Source organism: Carassius carassius, chromosome 15 (assembly GCF_963082965.1).
Source record: "Carassius carassius chromosome 15, fCarCar2.1, whole genome shotgun sequence".
NCBI lineage: Eukaryota > Metazoa > Chordata > Actinopteri > Cypriniformes > Cyprinidae > Carassius > Carassius carassius.
The window spans coordinates 22,018,756-22,039,374 of record NC_081769.1 but is presented as its reverse complement, the minus strand read 5'-3'; the positions used below and the strand labels follow the sequence as shown (position 1 = coordinate 22,039,374).

The 20,619-nt window shown below is 36.2% G+C and overlaps 3 protein-coding genes across 3 annotated transcripts in view; all 3 read right to left on the bottom strand.

Moving 5' to 3' along the window:
• Window positions 1-4,756, bottom strand: part of LOC132158555 (cathepsin S-like) — a 14,125-nt gene extending 9,369 nt beyond the window's left edge. The window contains exons 1-2 of the mRNA XM_059568003.1: window positions 4,640-4,756; window positions 1,827-1,958 (exon numbers count right to left, since the gene is read on the bottom strand). Coding sequence (XP_059423986.1) covers window positions 1,827-1,955 — 129 coding nt within the window. The 5' untranslated portion in view covers window positions 1,956-1,958; window positions 4,640-4,756. The remainder of the gene's footprint in view (window positions 1-1,826; window positions 1,959-4,639) is intronic.
• A 639-nt stretch (window positions 4,757-5,395) lies between these two features.
• LOC132158558 (cathepsin S-like) lies at window positions 5,396-10,209 on the bottom strand. Its single transcript, XM_059568006.1, has 7 exons — window positions 10,056-10,209; window positions 9,658-9,780; window positions 6,932-7,084; window positions 6,304-6,528; window positions 5,874-6,036; window positions 5,658-5,760; window positions 5,396-5,510 (listed from the first exon to the last, which is right to left on the bottom strand). Exons 1-7 carry the CDS (start codon window positions 10,176-10,178, stop codon window positions 5,411-5,413), a joined length of 990 nt encoding a protein of 329 aa, XP_059423989.1. The 5' UTR covers window positions 10,179-10,209; the 3' UTR covers window positions 5,396-5,410.
• Window positions 10,210-12,950: 2,741 nt separating this feature from the next.
• On the bottom strand, window positions 12,951-17,281 carry ctsk (cathepsin K). The gene is made up of 8 exons (XM_059568002.1): window positions 17,127-17,281; window positions 16,606-16,743; window positions 15,660-15,782; window positions 15,240-15,389; window positions 14,750-14,968; window positions 14,095-14,260; window positions 13,864-13,972; window positions 12,951-13,629 (listed from the first exon to the last, which is right to left on the bottom strand). Exons 2-8 carry the CDS (start codon window positions 16,735-16,737, stop codon window positions 13,530-13,532), a joined length of 999 nt encoding a protein of 332 aa, XP_059423985.1. The 5' UTR covers window positions 16,738-16,743; window positions 17,127-17,281; the 3' UTR covers window positions 12,951-13,529.
• Window positions 17,282-20,619: the final 3,338 nt, after the last annotated feature.

The window sequence follows — 20,619 nt, the reverse complement described above, 5'->3', positions numbered from 1 at the left end:
TATTCCCAATAATTTTTTTATCACAACGATTTATTTCATTCTCCAGTAGTAACCAATAAGAAAGAGGTAGTTTAGTATACCTTAAAGGGATTGTTCACCCAAAAATGAAAATTCTGTCATCATTTACTCACCTTCATTTCGCTCCAAACCTGTATCAATTGCTTTCTTATGCTGAACATAAAAGAAGATATTCTGAAGATCGCTGGTAATACAGGTTTGGAACGACATGAAATAATTACATTTTTGGGTGAACTATCCCTTCACAAACTGATCACCTCCATGCCACACCGAACTGAGGCAGTAATTAAAGCAAAAGGAGCCCCTACCAACTATTGAGTACATGTACAATAAATGAACATACTTTCCAGAAGGTCAACAATTCACTAAAACTGTTTTTTTATTGGTCTTATGAAGTATTCTAATTTGTTGAGATTGTGAATTGGTGGGTTTTTGTTAAATGTGAGCCAAAATCATCACAATTGCTTTAGAAATTAGTTTATGTAGGGTCTTATTTTTATATTTGTTAATAAAACATTTTGAATGCTCCTGCTAAATAAATATTGTACCTGAAAATAAAGCACTGTTTGTTTTATTTGTATATTACATGTAGTTGTAATGCATATCCTTGTCATTCTTCTATCTTTGTTATATAAAAAAAACAAGAACAATGATTTTTATTTTCGCTCTCTTTGGCTTAAATATCTGCCATTCTTTTATTTTGTTACGTTGAAAGGCTTTGTCTTTATAATAGGGAAATTAGTTGGGCTCTAGACAGCTCAGACAGCTTACAAAATAGTAAAACCAACATGACAAAGAATTGTGATAAATTCGTGAATCGTGATATTTATAAAAAAAACAAAAAAAAAAACAAACATGCTATGATATTTGTTAATTTTTTTTCAAGTATTACAAAGATATTTAAGTTTAAATTATGATATAAAAGTTCTTAAATAAGCCAATGAATCAATGAACAAAGGCCTTCTGTAGCGAATTGATGTGTTTTTATAAGAAAAATATCCATATTCAAAACGTAATAATCACTTTTATCTAGCTTTTGCTCACTGTGGTAAAACTGAAGCAGTTCTGGGGGAATGACGTATGAGGACGGCGCTGCACTTTTGCTCTAAGACTGTCTCATAAAGCTTTTTAGAACTAGCTCCTAAATCTGTGAAACTTTAGGAGTAGTGAAGAGGACTCCTAAGTTACTAAGACCAAGCAACAAACTCTCCAAAAATGGCTGTTGCTTGCAATCTTCCTCAGAATATATACATTTTAGAAACATTTGATGATAATGAGCTTTTCAAAAGGTATCACCTTTGGTTTTAAAGGTTATCCCAACTCCAAATTTTCCTTTGATTATATCCTTGTTTCCCTTAACCAGCTGGGCAAGAAGTAACAGCTGTGCTTGTGTCCACTTTGATTTTCTTTTACGTTTGCATGTCTTACTATCAGCCATGATTATTCTACTCTGCTAATTAAACGGCTGCTTACATGCATATTCACTAATTATTAGAAGCACACATGTAAGAGGCTGACAATTAGCTGAACATATAATTGTTTAATAAATGACACATAGCCTGCATTTTTAAACCTTTATTTGAAAATGGCAACATAATGTTGCCCTTGGTCCTTACTGTTAGACTTCTCTCTATTCCTTCGTGAAAGTTTGTCTCAGCAGCTTTGTGAATAGGTTTTAAGAAAAAACGCTTAGCTAAAAACTTATACTGCTATTAAGGAGAACTGTTAGTGGAAAGATCAAATGTTTTGTGATTATGGGCCCCAGATTGTGATCATCTGACAGATGCTTGTGAAAATCATATTCTTACCTTACTGGAGAAGTAAAACTTGTTATGGGTCTTCTTCCACAACTCCCAGTGCTGGTCTAGATTTGTGTTGAAATGGGCCAGTGCTGCACTACAACACACAGCAAACAGCAAGCTCCCGAGCATCATCATGGCCTGACGAGAACAAGTCACGCATTCAAACATCTGTATTATTTTCTAATATATTCTCATTGCATTATGTTGACATATGGCTTTTAAGTCATCAGCCACATTATGAAGAGATTATTTCAGTGTGTGAGACTTGTGTGAGACAATACATACACGCACATACTAACTAGATTGGTGAGCATAATTTACAACATGTTTCTGGATCAACATTCTACATTCCAATCAAAATGGAATGTAGAATGTTGAATATAACCCATCAGAATTGAGATATAACCCAGATATGCACACATACGTCTGCGAGATGTCTGTTGAAGATCTTTTGATCTGGAAAGCGTCTGCGGTCTACAAACGTCTGACAGATGTCTTTCAGACGTCAGTTTTACATAATTCTAAATCATAAACATCTAAAGACATCTAATAGACATCTATTTGACATCTAAAAGGAAACGTCCAGTAGACGTATTGCAGATGATCAAACACTAAAAAATACGTCTTGCAGATGTAAATGCACACGTCAAATAGACGTCTCAGAGATGAACAGTCGTGGCCAAAAGTTTTAAGAATTACATAAATATTAGTTTTCAAAAAGTTTGCTGCTAAACTGCTTTTAGATCTTTGTTTCAGTTGTTTCTGTGATGTACTGAAATATAATTACAATCACTTCATATGTTTCAAAGGCTTTTATAAACAATTACATGACATTTATGCAAAGAGTCAGTATTTGCAGTGTTGGCCCTTCTTTTTCAGGACCTCTGCAATTCGACTAGGCATGCTCTCAATCAACTTCTGGGCCAAATCCTGACTGATAACAACCCATTCTTTCATAATCACTTCTTGGAGTTTGTCAGAATTAGTGGGTTTTTGTTTGTCCACCCGCCTCTTCAGGATTGACCACAAGTTCTCAATGGGATTAAGATCTGGGGAGTTTCCAGGCCATGGACCCAAAATTTCAACATTCTGGTCCCCGGGCCACTTAGTTATCACTTTTGCCTTATGGCACGGTGCTCCATCGTGCTGGAAAATGCATTGTTCTTCACCAAACTGTTGTTGGATTGTTGGAAGAAGTTGCTGTTGGAGGGTGTTTTGGTACCATTCTTTATTCATGGCTGTGTTTTTGGGCAGAATTGTGAGTGAGCCCACTCCCTTTGATGAGAAGCAACCCCACACATGAATGGTGTCAGGATGCTTTACTGTTGGCATGACACAGGACTGATGGTAGCGCTCACCTTTTCTTCTCCGGACAAGCCTTTTTCCAGATGCCCCAAACAATCGGAAAGGGGCTTCATCGGAGAATATGACTTTGCCCCAGTCCTCAGCAGTCTATTTCCTATACTTTCTGCAGAAGATCAATCTGTCCCTGATGTTTTTTTTGGAGAGAAGTGGCTTCTTTGCTGCCCTTCTTGACACCAGGCCATCTTCCAAAAGTCTTCGCCTCACTGTGCGTGCATATGTGCTCACACCTGCCTGCTGCCATTCCTGAGCAAGCTCTGCACTGGTGGCACTCCGATCCCGCAGCTGAATCCTCTTTAGGAGACGATCCTGGCGCTTGCAAGACTTTCTTGGACGCCCTGAAGCCTTCACAAGAATCGAAGCGCTTTTTTCCTTGAAGATCCTATAAATTGTTGATTTAGGTGCAATCTTAGTAGCCACAATATCCTTGCCTGTGAAGCCATTTTTATGCAACGCAATGATGGCTGCACGCGTTTCTTTGCAGGTCACCATGGTTAACAATGGAAGAACAATGATTTCAAGCATCACCCTCCTTTTTAACATGTCAAGTCTGCCATTCTAACCCAATCAGCCTGACATAATGATCTCCAGCCTTGTGCTCGTCAACATTCTCACCTGAGTTAACAAGACGATTACTGAAATGATCTCAGCAGGTCCTTTAATGACAGCAATGAAATGCAGTAGTAAGGTTTTTTTGGGATTAAGTTAATTTTCATGACAAAGAAGGACTATGCAATTCATCTGATCACTCTTCATAACATTCTGGAGTATATGCAAATTGCTATTATAAAAACTTAAGCAGCAACTTTTCCAATATTTATGTAATTCTCAAACCTTTTGGCCACGACTGTACGTGTGCCGTTCTTTTCAGGAAATATCTGTTTTAGGCTTAAAATCAGGATTAGGTGCTTCTACATCATTGTTAATCAGCTATCATTTCCCACCGATTTTAGAAATAAAGTATGGGTAACGTTAGGTTTAGGGGTAGGGATTGACTTAAGTCTATATTTTTGGACAATAATGTTGATCCAGGAACATGTCTTACTTGGCAAAAATCACAGTGAACAACTAGACTACTCTCTTTTTTAATCAAAAGTACAGGGCGAAGAAGGTGCAAGCAGCTATATTAAAATCTACGTTGGCCATCTCATTGTTATAACATTAATCTTCAGCAAGATCATGGACTTTGGACAATCCAAAGTCTACAAGTAGTACAAGTCTGAGAGAGAGAGAGAGAGACTGTACAAATGGAAACTTTTTTTTTTTTAGGAAAACAAAATAAACACTTCAAAGGGGTAAAAATTAGTTGATGTCTCAAATGGAAACCATTTAAAATCTTTTACAAGTTCTCAATAGAATCGGTCACCACTTTAATTAAAAGAAAACCCAAACTTTCATTAAAAAGATTAAATCCATAAATGTGGGGAAAGAACTAAACCTGATGTGTCTATTCTCACCTGTGCACTCGTGAAGCCGCACTTCTGGTCGTCTGTGGAGGCGACAATGAACGATTTCCGGGTTACTTTGCTTTTTTATTTTGTTCCATCACGTGCTAATCTCTCCCTATTGCCATACGACACACCTGTCTTTTTGCATTGCGCTGTCACATACAATAACCCAATTTATTGTTGGATGTAAAACCGAATACACCACCGATTCTAAAATCTCATTCTGTTAAAGGTGAACATCTTCCTCCCTTCACAGAGTTGACCATGATAGGCTGTGGATCAGAAAATGGGTCTCCTTAGCTAGACACACAAAAACCCACACACCCCAGCCTTTTAATTTAGGTAATTTAATATTTCTACAGCAAAAAGGGATAACATTTTTCCAAATAATTTGAAAAATATAAGAAACACAATTAAAAATCATGTAGAAATGTTATGGTGACTTAAACAATTTTGGAATACCACTTTGAACACAGGCTTCCGTGTGCGATGTTAAACAATGACAACACCATGGCTTCTCTTCTGATGTGACCAGGTAGGTGGATGGCACTGTCCACATTTATCCAATAATTTAGACCGTTACCACTCAGGTTACCTTAGTTATTGCAAATATATCCAAATACTACATTTACTCTTTCCTCTTAAGTTAAAAACAATTTTGTAAGACTCAAAACACATTTAGACCTCTTTAAAAGACAACGTAAAAACCACATATCAAACATGCATTTACAAAGAAATTAACCTACAAAACAATGAACTTCTAACTTCGAAATGTTGCAGCTACATAACTGGAAAGCAGGCATATTCTGCAATGCCACACATGTTGTTCTTGTTTCTGGCTATACGGATGTAGCCACCATCTCCAAAATGGGTACCCCAACTGTTAAAGTAGAACAAAACAAATCAGCTTTTGTATTTTTCTTCAATTTTGTTTGTCATAGATGTTCTGCTTTTACAAGCCTTTGAGGGGCCATACTTGAAGATCAAAACAAAAAAGTCAATTTATGATCACAAATCTTAATTGTACCTGTTTTTGATCAACCAAAAATCCTGTCCAGCAATCGCACCATATCCTACAGCCAGAACTGCATGGTTTACTTTTTTTGTACAGGTTGGGTCATTGTAAACTCCTGTGGTGTACAGATGGGAGGTTAACAAGATACTATAACCCCTAACAAGCCCCAATTATAAACATTTGAGATCTGGTAAGCAGTCTGATAGAAATGCAACAAGAAATGCTCACCACTGCGGTACAGGACAAAGTGAGGGCGGGTGGCATCAATGGCCACTGAAATGGGCCCGATATTGGCCAAAGCCTGCTTTAGGGCCTCCTCATCTCCTTGAGGAACGAAATAGTACTTGGTGCAGTTTGCAGCATGAGATGGATTGTATCTGCACTGCCCTTGCTGTAGGACACATTTATTAGACCCAGAATTAAGGATTACAATATTAAAAAAAAAAAAAAAAAAAAATAAAAAAAAAAAGCCACGCCTCATACTCAAACCATGAAAAACTTAAAGTACGGAAATGGTCCAAATTGGTATGGCCCAGACTGTGGAAACCAGCCTGGTCACTTCTAATGTGATTGCCAAATAACTGTGCCCTTAATATTTTCCTCATGTAATTACTTGATGGGCAAGTTTTATTCACACCGACCCGAACACACAACTTACCACTCCTTCATAAGGGTAAAAGGACTCAGAATCTATTCCTCCATTATCAATAACGTACTGGAAGGCAGAACTCATAAAACCACCATTGCAGCCCTTGTTGCCGTAACCGGAGGAACAATCCACCAGATTCTGAGGACTGAGGTCGACCAGCTTTCCTGTGGCCTTCATCAGCTGACCTTCAAGAGCCCCAACAGAGCTGAACGCCCAACACGAACCACATGCACCCTTACAGAAAAGAGAAACATGGTGAAACTATGAAAACAGGAAACAAGAACTTAACGGCTTGTGAAGCAACAGAAACAGCATTTTGACCAATCCGTTTCTAGTTGCTGGTTTCTGAATTTCCAAATCAGAGGAAGTTACATAAAAGGGGAAATAAACTCCTTCAAACACTGACTGAAACCAAATGAAGGAAGTGAAATTAAAGCGAAAGAAAAGCAAGGTTTTCTGACAGAGAATGAGGTCAACTCACCACCTGACATCATAAGAGAAACATTTGAAACAACCAAGCCATGTTACTTCATAAACAATCGGTCCACCTACTATAAAATTCGCTTCGTGCTAGATAGAAATACACCGCTAATTAAGTGGATCGGTTAGCATAGTGTCAAAAGGATTACATTCACACCTGCATCTTCACACTGGAGACATATCCCTTCTCTCTCCAGTCTAGAGAGTCTGGAACAGGAGACCCAGAAGAGCCCACAAGATTCACCGTTTGCCTCTTATAGTTAGGAGGGACACGAGTCATGGCGAATGATTGCAGAATCTCCTCTGGTGTCTGTAAATCAAAGTGACAAAAGGAAAATCAGGGCAGGATGAAGTTATAGCTGCATAATCTACCAGTTTATAAAATAAAGCTAATGTTTTCAGTAGAGAAAACATGACAGAAAATATAGCCCTGGTGGCTTCAGGTAAGTGCAAAGTGGGCACAGGCATTTAACCCCCTCTTACAGTCTGGTTGTTAGTCTTACAGCAATGAAAGGGTTACTCTAGAACATCAAGAGTGCAAAACACAGAAAAGGTATAACATCCAAAACATTTAGTGATCTATACAAGTGCCTCCCAAACCGGTCCTAGAGGACATTTTGTACGTCTCCCCAATCAGACACACCCAATTTAGTTCTTGTGGTCTCTAATGAGCTGAGTGGAATCAGGGGTTACAGAAGGAGACATTAAAAAGGTGCAGGGAAGGGGGGCCTCCAGGACAGGTTTGGGAAGCACTGATTTAGAGGAATTCTTATGCAGTAGGTCATTATGAGAATTTAGAAAATCTTAAAACAATGATAAAACCATACTGACAGTGGAGTTCGCCAACTGAAGCTATGCATTTGGCATTATAATTGATAGAAACAGAAAAAGGATCAGGCTTGGAATTTATCCTACGACCAGAGGACAACTTTAGTATTACAGCCTTCATCTCTGTCTCAGTGTCCTGAGATCATGTTGACAGTTTGGTGGGAACTGCATGAAAAACCCAGGGTGTGCGTTTAAATACAAAATAATTGATTTTTAAATAACCCAAATTAGCTTAGCTCCGGTTGGCAGGGACGTGCACAGACATTTGAGGGGCAGGGGCTCAAGTGAAATAAAGGGCACTTCTCATAATTAGGTTTTTTAAAAAATAAAAAGTATATATGCAACTCTGACTTACTTTAAAAAAAAATATATATATATATATATTAAAAAGTTAATTAATTTTATCTTCCTCAAACTCACGCAATGGTTTCATTTTCAAAAGATGTCTACAAAATAATCAGTTCACAGAAACCATGGTCTCCTTAGTATTCACTAGGTTTATAGAGCAGCAAAGGAAAACATTCCACAATCTGCATGTTTTGAAAACATTTTCTATACTACTAGTTTCAAGTATATATATATATATATATATATATATGAGGAGTTCAGATGCAAAAGCCTCTAAGTGCCATCTGAAATTTTCTTATGAGCTTTTTTTTTTTTTTCAAGCTCGTATTTAAGTTCAGTAATTTAACTTAAATGACAATTAATAGGTAAATTTTCATTGCCAGTAATGTGAAATAAGTGAACATAAACATACAAGCTTGATAAAAATCATCAATATAGAAGGAAATTTCAGATGGCACTTAGAGGATTTTTCATCTGAACTCTTCATATTTAGAAAAACCTAAATAACTGCATCAAACAGAGGGGCGTGTTTTACTAATAATTTCTTTATTTTTGCACAAGGCACTACATCGTTTTAATTATTTTGGTGTTATCAGAATACATAACACTTTAAAATTAAACTTACCAAAATAATAGAGTAAAAATTCAATAAAAGCCAATGTCATGCATGTATTTGTGGTGGTATGGAATACTATTTTATAAAGGTTTCGAGGAAATAAAAAAAGTTAAATTACTTAAATAGTTAATTTATAAATATTGTTATTTTTAAAGTTTAATGTTAACTTATTTCTACTCAGTTTTATTTATTAATGTACCAGATGCAGTTACTCAGATTTACTATATTTTTTAGAGTGTATCCTCCATCTGTAGATTTCTTCTAAATTCACCAATTAAGATTTCTAAATTTCAGGGGGAAAGACTCTTGATGTAAGTCAATAACTGGGGACGTTCTGTATGCAACTTAGGCGTCAACTAGTTAAAATGCGCACATTTGCATCTAATTGACAGGGAAATAGGATAAACAAAATAACTAAAGCATATCATCTGGTGGTGATATATGCTTATTTTATTAACTTATTTTTATTACATGGCTTGGTTGAATTCCAATGTAGAATGCGGTCTGTTATAACCAACAGACTGCTGTGCGGAGTATAACAGACCGTTGCCATGAAAAACAGAGCGTTGCTATGGACTCACAGGATTCGAACCGTAGAGACGGAGCGGACTATTTTCTTTAGCGCAAGAAATATAATCAGGTTTAACCAGCGGGGGAGAGGGAGCTCTTCAGAACTCCTGACCTGATATTTAGATACTATATTTCAATAAATATACTTGTTTGACAGGGAAGCGGTGTGCAAACAGAAATATATATTATTTTTCAAAAATAAAAAAAAAGCATCCCAGAAAAAAGGGCAGCTGCTCAAGCCCCCTTTCATGTCTATGTGTGCACGTGCCTGCCGGTTGGGCAGAACACTTACTCACAGTGGTTCAGGCTAATATGATCTGTGAATAGGTGTTGGTGACTGTAGGTGAAATGGTGTGCTACAAAGCTTGTTGAAAACTTTAGACTAATTAAAGGGTGTACCACAGAATAATAAGGCAATATTGCATGCCAGACGCAAAACTGGAAGCTGCTGCATGCAGATAATCAGGGAGAGAAAAAAAAAAATATATATATATATATATATATATATCCCACACACACACCATGTCACCCATGTGGTTCATGCCCAGGTCATATGAATGCAGACCCATGGAGGCCTCCAGGTTGTGAAGGGTGATAAGTTCAAGGTTTCTCTCCCATAACTCCCTCCTGCCCAGTTCTTCAAACTGCAAAAAAACAATTACATTACAGGGATCACACGTGACATCCTTCACTGCATTTAAAACAGACATATACGTTTCAATACATGGACCGCATCAACACCACTTCAAACTATGCAGTAATAATGAATCCATTCTAAAAAAAATGAATCCATTCTAAAAAAAAAAAAAAAAAAAAAAAGAAACCCACAAAAACAAAACTGCATTATGAAAAAGAATCCAGAAGTAAACAAAAGATTAGCTTTTTGGATCTTATAGATGCTTGTGAAATTTAGTCTCACCTTAGTAGAGTAAAACTTGTTATGTGTCTTCTTCCACAACTCCCAGTGCTGGTCTAGATTTGTGTTGAAATGGGCCAGTGCTGTGCTACAACACACGGCAAACAGCAAGCTCCCGAGCATCATGGTCTGTCAAGAACAAAACGGCCCATCAGTTACTGACATGCATTCAAACAAAGGAAAAAACCCACCTGATTTTTCTATACAAAAAGGAAACGGAAAAAGAAATAGAATAAACATAAGTAATAGAAGTAGACCAAAAAGTCAGTCAAGTGTTGTAAAACTGGTTGAGGAAACCTAATAAGAGATAAGATTTCATAAATCCAGACATTTACAAACTCCCCAAAATGCGCTGTACCTATGTAAACTAGAGCAATTGCTTGATTCTTCCTGTATTATGACATAAAGTATGCGATCAATATCTCGGACATTACAAGCCCAGTTTAAAAAAATAAAAAGAGGAGCTTTAAGTTGATCGATTAATAAAGGAAAATGGCAATTCTAAAAGGCTGACCACTCAAACCAGACAAGAAAACACACTGGCCAGAATAAGGAAGAAACGAAAGTCAAACTAACACTGGCGTTTGAGCGACTTCACCGGATCCTTTATTCCACGACACATACACGACAATTAATATGATTTTTGAGCGTATTCGCTTTAAACCTAAAGTTACTACAGACAATTAATAATACGCTGGAAGCATTTTAAAATAGCTTTGAGGAAGTGTTCTCATAAAACCAGTCCCCACCTGAATTAAAACCGAAAGAGAAACTTTTTGGGAGGAAAACCGACACAAGGAGACAAAAGATTAAACACAAAAGTGAACAAAACAAAAATGAACTCGTGGGTTTCGTCTTACCTGCCAATTTTCCTGTTCACGCGCTTTAAAAAGTAGGTTACTTCTGGTGGTCTGTCGAGGAGGTGATGATGAACGTCTTGGGTTCCTGCTTTTATTTTGTTCTATCACGTGCTAGTCTCTGCTAATTGTGATATGGCACAGATGTCTTTGAAAAAACCTTTAGCCTATATTTAATTTAATCAAATATAAAATTGGAATAAAAACAAAAAAATTAATTTAGTAAATAAAATATCATTTATTTATTTTTTGTTTATACAATATTTCAAAAATATTAAGTTATTAAATGTCAATTAATCAAATGATAAAACATAAAAATAAATAAATAATTATATTAAATAGTAATATACATGGCAAATTGCAGTAACCTAAAAAAATATGTATCCGAATTTGCTTAATTAGCTGTAGTCTATTTTTGTAAATTTATATTGTTCAATAAATAAATAATAATAAAAAATACAGCCTAGTTTTTAAGGGGATTTTCCAGCGTAGTTATTCTGTAACTGTAAAGAATATACCAGCAGCAGTTCACAGCTGACCTGCTAACTGAACTGTTAAAGACAGATGTCATAAATACACCTCCATTTCAAGAAGTTGTCTAGGTAGGCACTAGGTTCTGAGTTTCGCATGTATCGGAAACCGAGAACGTTGCTTGTCTACGTCCTTTCTCATAACATGCGTTTGGGTCGCCATCTAGCGGAATTTATATTAAACACGGAGGAAGATATTCTTCAAGCGAAGTGTTACTATTTTTCCTTTTAGACAAAATATATAATACTTGATAACAACGTGGTAGTTGAAACCTACATCCGTAAGTACATTTTACATGATATTTTAAAGTTTACAGGAAACAGGAAGACAGCCAAAGGAAATCATGTGGTTAAACATTACTCAAGCTCGCAAGCACATGACATATAAAACACCTGCTTGGCTTGGTATCTAGCTTTGAGAGTGTATATGCCACAGGGTTTAGGTCTTAAATGAACATATTGTGTATAGAATGACATTTCTTACCACTGGGCAAAAGATATAAAGGCCATGTAGGCTAACCACTGCGGAACTGGAACAACTGGCAGCATGACCTAATTTTTCCATTCATGAAGCATTTGCTGTTTACTTATAAAATGAGTCATCATCTCGAGTTGACAAATATTTGTGCTGATCTGGTGCTGACTGAAATAATATAGTTGCATTTAAAATGATTAAATGTGTGCCGATTAGGGAATTTCCTAGTTAAAATACAAGTCATGCAGAGTGATAAATCATAGTTATCTTTTGTCTCTTAGAAAAGAGAATTTTGTGGATTCTGAATATGGTGTTCCAAAAATTCTGAACGTACACAAACAAACATGCAGAACCGAAAGTGGAGTGTTCAGCATTGTCCATTTTAAATAGTCATGTTACATTTCACACCATGCAAAGCTTTCTAAAATAAATTCTTATTTAATCGATAAATGTCAGTTAATGCATCTGACATCCAGAGGCCCCGAACAAAGAAGCCTACAGAGGCCTGACACTCAAAAACTGCATGTGTAAAATTGTATCTAGACAAACTATACTTAATTGTGATTGAGTCATTTGCACCAGGCATCTCTTTAGCACTAATAGTGGCTAATGAATACATTGCTGAAGTTTTTATTCATCATCTTTAATTTTGTACATGTGCAATTTAAAGTTGTTTGCTTGCAAGTATAATTTTGATATAAAGTCAAAGTTCAGAGATTTTAATGGACAGCTATTGAATGTGAAGATATGGGTACAAGATACAAGAGACAAAAAGGGTAAAGCTGGGTCATTCATCTGGGGAATGGGGAAGTGGTTCAGTTATGGTCATATGATTTCATACCACTGAACACATAAATGTAATGATTTTTGTTTAAACAGCCCAGACTTACACAGTTTAGTTTTTATTTTAGTATTTTGGTTTCAGCTTCCAAAAATATAGGTTCTGATGCTTTCTCTTCCACCTCAAGTCCTCAAGTCTTCATGCCCACAGGTGCATCGTACAGATACCATGGTTTAAGGACAAGTTACATAAAGGTGGTTTGGCATTGATATTTTATTCTCTGAATGCCATTTCTTATATATAACATTTCTGTACAGAGGTGTGATATTCACTTGGTATTAACTGTATTAGTTTGATAAACATATGATTGAGCCTCATTGAAGTAAAACATTTATGAAAATGACATTAAGATACTTTTACACAAATTATGATCTCAAAATTAAGCATTTTATTTAATATTGACACACAAAAAAACTTGGTAATCTATATAACCAAAACACCATAAAACAAGTCTTTCAAAAATCAGATCCCACCAGGGGAATTAAAAAAAAAAAGTTTAACAGACTGTATACACAATATCAAAATTTCCCTTTTGAATTTCAAATATTGCACAAAACAGTTTCAACTGCACAAATTGATAAGATTAAGAATGAGACATCTAAGACACAAAAGGAAAATACAAAACCTTGTGGTATTCAAATCAACTGCATCTTTTACAGAGTGTTTCCCAAATCATTATTTAATGCTGTCGCAAACTGATAGTGATCGAGTCCCTTTTGTTATTGGTCAGCAGCAGACAAGTTTGGTCCCATGTGTGCTCCCTGCTTCCAGCTCTCACATGACAGGGAAACTGGCCAGGCTGGCAATGCCACATGCATTGTTACGGTTACGAGCCATCAGGACATACCCCTTCTTCCCCCAATCTTCACCCCAACTTCAAGAGAAAAAAAAAAAGGATAATTTTAAAATAAAATTTTACTCTATTACATGCTGAATATGACTAAATAGATTTTTTTATTATTATTATTTATTTATTTAATTTTTTATTAACATTAATTTATTAACATTTGTATTAATTGTTTATTTTAATTATTATGTTTTTTATTTAAATGTACTTTTTTTTGTATTTTAAACATGCTGCACTCTGCTTCCAGCATATTTTCCTTACCTGTTCTTCACAATCCAGTACTTTTTGCCTTTTGGTGTGGCTCCATAGCCAACAGCTAGAACTGCATGGTTGACATCATCCTTGTTGCAGTTGGGATCATAGTACACACCTAGAAATGGATTTCGGACATAGTAGGGGGTCAAAATTTTAGTCTTATTCTTCACTGTAAAAGTTTCAGCAGAACAACAACAACAAAACACATTGTAGATGATGTAAAGATATGTTAAGTACCGCTTTTGTAGTAAAGGAAGGTGGACTGCATGGCATCTATACCCACTGACACAGGTCCCACCTTTGCCACAGCGGCAGTCAGTGCCTTCTCATTACCCTGAGGAATCTCTTTATACCCTTTACAAGTGGCCGCTCTCGCTGAGCTGTTGTAGGCACACTGCTGGTCCTGCAGGGGGTAGTAGTGAGATGAAAAATCATGACTGTCAACATTGGGGGTTTTTTCTGTTAGGACACATTTCTTAAACCTTAGTTCACGTTTTCCAAATTCTCCATGCAGATCACCCTTACCAAATGGCAGCTTAAACTGCACATCCAAAATGCACTTAAACAACCAAATTACTTCATATGGGTCTCAAATCAAGTCATTTTTCTGTAAGAGTACCAAAAGTGGTCACCCAACAAACACTGTTTGTTTGTCACTCACTAAACAGTGCTCTAAAAAAATTAATAACAGTGTAGTTTGAAAGGCATAGTCACTAACTGAATCTAGTGCCAAAGCAATGGAAAAACCTAATCTGCCTTTTAACCAAATAATATAAATAAATCGCTGCTAAAAAACCCCAACAAAAAACAAGTTGTTGTATAGCAACACACTCAAACACATACAAAACATTTTTCCTTCTCAGTCACTTAGTTGCATAAGGCTGACTCTTACCGTTCCAACATAGGGGTAGCCCTCCTCTGAATCAATGCCTTGGTTGTCTTTGACGTATCTGAAGGCATTTGTCATATATCCTCCACCACAGCCATCATTGTCAGTCACACAGTCCACTAGGTTCTGAGGACTGAGGTCCACCAGCTGACCTTTGGTCTTCTTCAACTGACCTTCCAAAGCCCCAACAGAACTAAAGGCCCAGCATGAGCCACATGAACCCTGAGGAGAGTGAAAAAAAACCCCCACTGAAAACAGTTGTATACTGGTGGAGAAATAATCTTTTTGACCACTGGATGGCGCGTAAGCACAGTGATAACTATAGTTGGCTTGAAACAACAGATGATATGGATCATAGTTAGATTGTAACCCTCATTCTGTGGAAATTTGTGTGAAAGCACTTGAGGATGAGGATAGGGTTGATCGTGTGAGAGTTTATCAGAATGAGGAAATATTAACGCAATATTACTGAAACATTTTGTTATTTCCTCACTTGGTTCTTGACAGAAGTGACGTATCCCAGTTTACGGTAATCAATTGATTTGGGCAACCCCACTGTGTCATCAGGCATATATGTGTTAGTTTGGTCCTGGTACATGGGCATTTGAAGTCCCATGACTTTCTCTGCCACTTCTTCTAGTGTCTGCAGAGAGATAAACATCAGACAACAAAAGTTATGAAGTTGGATCTAGTTTCAGTAAACATGCCTTTGTAATACATTATTGATGGAACATTGCTGTGGTCACGTATACTCTGCAAACATGTTTAACAAGATTGTGACATCTTAAAATTAAAGGGGCAGGATCCCACACGCAGATGTTTTCCAACATTAAAGACTGGTAAATGTTGGTAAAGCAATACATTAAACATTTTACAGCAGCAAAATATTAGCAGATTGAATTAGGGCACTTACCATATCTCCAAAATGGTTCATGCCCAGATTATAGGTATGAATCCCCAGTTCGTACTCTTTGTTATGAGCTTCAATAAACAGCATGTTCTTCTCCCAAATCGCCCGTCGAATAGACTGTTCATCCTGGCCACCATAAAACACACGTAAACACTTGGCTCAAGTGCTTGGTTCTCAAACTGTATGTAAACCACCAGCTAATGATACATTGCACGAACCTGAACATTATGTAAATTTGAATAATAGAGAGCTTGTATTTTAGCAAGAAGCAATAGTTTGAAGTTAAAAATATCTTGATGAATTTAATTATTATAAACATGCAGCTTTTTGCTTTACAGAGAATTAATTGTTGTGCCGAAGTCATGTGGATTAGTCTACTTGATGATTATTGTAATGTTTTTAACAGCTGTATAAACTTATTCTGACAGCCTCCATTGACCACAGAAGATCCATTGATGAGGAAATGATGTAATGCTTAATTTCTCCAAATCTCTTTCAGTGAATGAACAAACTCATCTAAATCTTGGATGGCCTACAGATGAGTACATTTTTAGCAAATTTTCATTTTTTTGGTTGAAATATTTATTTAATGCATCTAATCTTTATAAAGCATGGGTCCTTTGTGGATTTAGGTGGAATTATTTGCACCTTATACTCAAAACTCTAAAATAACTTATACCAATCCTAAGGCTGTGAGATTTTCTTCTACCCCCTCTTAATATTCTTAATATTGAGCTGCAGTGCATGTAAAAGCACAGGCCTCTTAGAAAGGGACTTAGCCAGTACATTCCAATCAATGTAGTCATAAAAATACAAGCTAGTTTCCCTCTCTGTTTACCACAGATGGGAGAAACAGATGTTTTTTTCATGAAAACACTAACCACTAGTTCATTAACTCTTTTGGAACCCTAAGGAAACTAATATTATCGTATAGTCTTCTGTTACTTACCAGGCCATTGTACTCCCTCTTATGTGTGAGTTTCCAGCTCTCCCATGCCTCATCCAGTGTGAGATTCTCCAAAGTGTGAGCTAGTCCACACCACACCACCACGAGTAGGCTGATTCCACCAAACGCATACATTATGCCCTGACAAACAGACCTACAGTCAGAGGTGTAAAGCCACACTGTACGCTATATCACGCGAGCGGCGCTCGTGCAACGTACGTGGCGTGATAACTGAAACCGCAGTGAAACTTATTCAGTCATTTCAGAGAGATAAGGATTTAGTGGTGATTTCTGAAATGAGCTAATAGAAATTTACCATGTTAATATAAATATATATAAAAGTTTTTAAAGTTTTCTTGAAGAGTAAAAAGAAAACGAAAGTGAATGCTACAAAGCTGCACCAACAACTTTTTACAAGTAGTCCTATTAAAACAGGCATTTACAACACTTTACATATAAACTATGTAAACAATTTAAGACGAGTTAAAAAGAAAAACAGCGTACGGATGAGGAACCTCGGTTACCTGGATGATTTCCAGAAGTTCAGAACAAAAGATGAATGCTGGTATGGATCTGGGTTAGTGGACGACCTCTTTATATGCCGAAGTTTTGAGGAAGTTGTTCCTGCCGCGGGAAAGGCAGGATGACCCGCTTCATCTGGAATCGTTTAAACACCAGCTCATGAGCGATGATGTCAGGAGTCAGATTACAGTTTTAGGAAAAGTGGGAAGTTGAGAATAGTGTGAAAGAAATTTGTATTAAAAATTAAATGTAATAAAACCAACTCTACCAACAACCTAAATAATAATAGGCTATTTTAGAGATACCTTATATTATTTTTTAAGCTTTAAATAATGTGAAATCATGTGCATATACAGTTGTCAGGAAAACTAATTTGCAAGCTGTAGTAATTCATTCATTAGTTTTACATATCCATTAGTTTTACATAATGCATTTGCTGCAGGTTTTCCTTTATGTTCCAAAACTGCTTAAATTATCTCTAAAGTCTTGGGAATTGCTTACTTACAGCAGTTTTTGATTCTTGCCATTGATTTTGATTAGCATATAAACCTTTGAGCAGGCTAGATGGTCATAGTCACACTAACAAAAGAAACAGTCCACCCAGCTTTTCAGGCAATTTTTGTTGTGATCCTGCAAAAGGATGGATGAGATTAAGTGATGTACATTTTCTCATCTTGGAGACTGTAACCTTCTGTACATTCATCAGCTCACATTTTCAGCTTAATTTTTTTTTTTTCCTGGCATAAATAAAGGACAATCAGTTGTCTTCAAACTCAACTGATCTGACAGTATCAATAAAAAGCATTTATTTCTAAGCTTCTTTCTCCTATGGCCATGCTAGCTTGTCATGAACACTTCCACTTGTTAGTCAACAACCTGAGTTCCCTGTGCAGTGTGTCACTGCATGAGGTCTATCTGAAAATTGTCCCATGATGTCTACAGTATAGGCATGCGGTCAGCACTAAGATATAAATGTATAACGAGGGAAGTCCCCTAGTGTTAGTTGTTCACACTATGTGCAGATTACTCACAAACATACAAGCAAACCCATAAATATCACAGACCGAAAGCAGCACAGCCTGCTGACATGGCGACAAACCTGTAAGACTAAATTTAAGAATGTATTCAGCTTTGTTTATGGGAAAAAAAAATTGAGTTCAAAACTTAAACTCTTAAAAACTGTGATTGGATTAGTCAGACTTGCACAAATTGTTTGTGGAACACAGTTGCTATTAATTTTAATTTATTGCACATTATTTACCAAATGTACAAACTAGTCAATACAATAATACCCCAGCACTTTAATAAACTCAGCAAATGTTTTTCTCCCCAGTGCAGCAAGAAAGATACTGCAGATACTTATGGTGTATCTCATCTACTGCAGTTTCTCAGTAAAACACAATGGTTACTGGTATTAATTTGATATTATTACATATTAAACTGCAATACCTAAAAAGAAGGATTGACTTTGACCGGATACATTAAATGATTTAAGAAATGATTTATGCTTTAGAAAACTTTTGGCTTTTTTATCATTCATCTGATCCTGATCAGAGCCAGCATTGTGTGTGTGCGTGTGTTCAAGTGTGTTTTTGCTACAGCATTAAGGATTAAGCCTTATATACCTCTTTAAAGAAATGTTGAAATATGAAAATATAAAATATCACGTATTAATTTTAATACATTATTGTTTAATTAATATAAATTTAAATAGCTCCTGCAAGGCAAATGTTCAGTCACATTACAAAGCAAAAAACTCTAGCAGCGAACTCTACATCTGTTTCCTGTTACTTCACATTCCAGTCTAACTCCAAAACTGAAGAAACTCAGCATGCCTTGCTGCAGTCATGTGTCTGCTCCCATGACTGTCACGAGACTTCTGATTCAAAGGTTTTTTACAGTTTATTGTTCAGACTCAGAACTACAGAGCCATGCATCAAAACTTCCCTTTTTGTGGGCACTATTGTATATGTCCTAAACACTACCTAGTCTAAAAAAACACTTAAATTTTAGTGAAACACATTTTAATGAAATAGTAAAGTCATCAAAACTATACAAATAGCACAAATTGCAGGTGACCGAAAGAGGTTGAACATAGTGAAAGTGACGTGACATACAGCCAAGTATGGTGACCCATACTCGGAATTCGTGCTCTGCATTTAACCCATCCAAAGTGGCACACACAGCAGTGAACACACACACACAATGAACACACACCCGGAACAAATCAAGGTTATTAAATGAACTTAACACTCTGGATTTTTTTTTCAACAAGCCTCATTATGTGCATTCTGGGATGTTTTTTTTTTTTTTTTTTTACATTATTGAACATGATTCCATGAGAAAAAATTTTGTATTAGTTAAATATTAGATTATATATTTTAATTATATTATATTATGAGTAAAAAGTGCTGAAGCAGAGGCACTCCATTCATAAATCCAATCACAGGATCTTTTTTCTGTTTTCCCAGTGTCACCATCATTGATGCACAGATGTCCACATGCTAGGGATTAGAGTTGAGACACATAGAGCCTGGCGAACTATACATTATTGCAGTGTGACAACCAGTCTTTGAAGAGCAAGAGCACATTCACAATTTCAAAACCGTCCCATCTGCCACGTGCACAGGGATCTGAGGGTTTGTGATCGCAGGATTTGACCAACACAAATCAGTGAGCATCCCGTCTTACTCTAAGCCAAGGTCAGTAAGGCATTTAAAAAAGCAGTTCAAGAGATTGTTGTGTCAGTAGACTCTCTCAAAATAGAGAGAGAGTTATTCAGCTTGTAATGATGTAGTAGATTTCAGAAGGTTGTGCTGGGACATGAGATAAACAACCTTTGACAATCCTTTTTAAATGTACAACACACAGCAGTAAGACATTGTTTACAACATTGAAGAAAAAAAAGAAAATTAAAAGCAAATAATCCCAATTTCTGGCCTTATACCAGACCAAGCTCTGCAGAAGACATTTTAGAAAAAAAGAGAGTAAGGGAGAGTAAAGCTAAGTAAATGCGTTGTTAGCACATGAATAATTGTTACCAGTTAACACATTATAACAATTAATTGTTACCCTATGCATTTTAAATTTGGTTATAATTATTTACAACAAGATATTAAATGTGCACATTATGAATAATTATAATGCACTATACCCTTTAATAACACTTTATAATGCATTACATACAAACGTCACTCATTCACTCTGAATGAGAAATAAATCATTAAAGAATTTTTTGACAAACTGTCAGACAGTGGCAACATCTATGGCTATAAATTTATATTTTATAATTTTATATGCACATAAATGTCTGGTTAAAAGATTGGTACATAAGATATTTTAAGAAGTGCTAGTTTAAGCTTAACATGGAAACATGCAAGGACAAATAGTTTCTGAAACAAACATGTGCAACACAACAACACGCATAGGATTTTTAAACCTAACCAGGCCCAGTCTTTAGCTCAGTTAGATTATTTTAGATTAGATTTTTTTGGA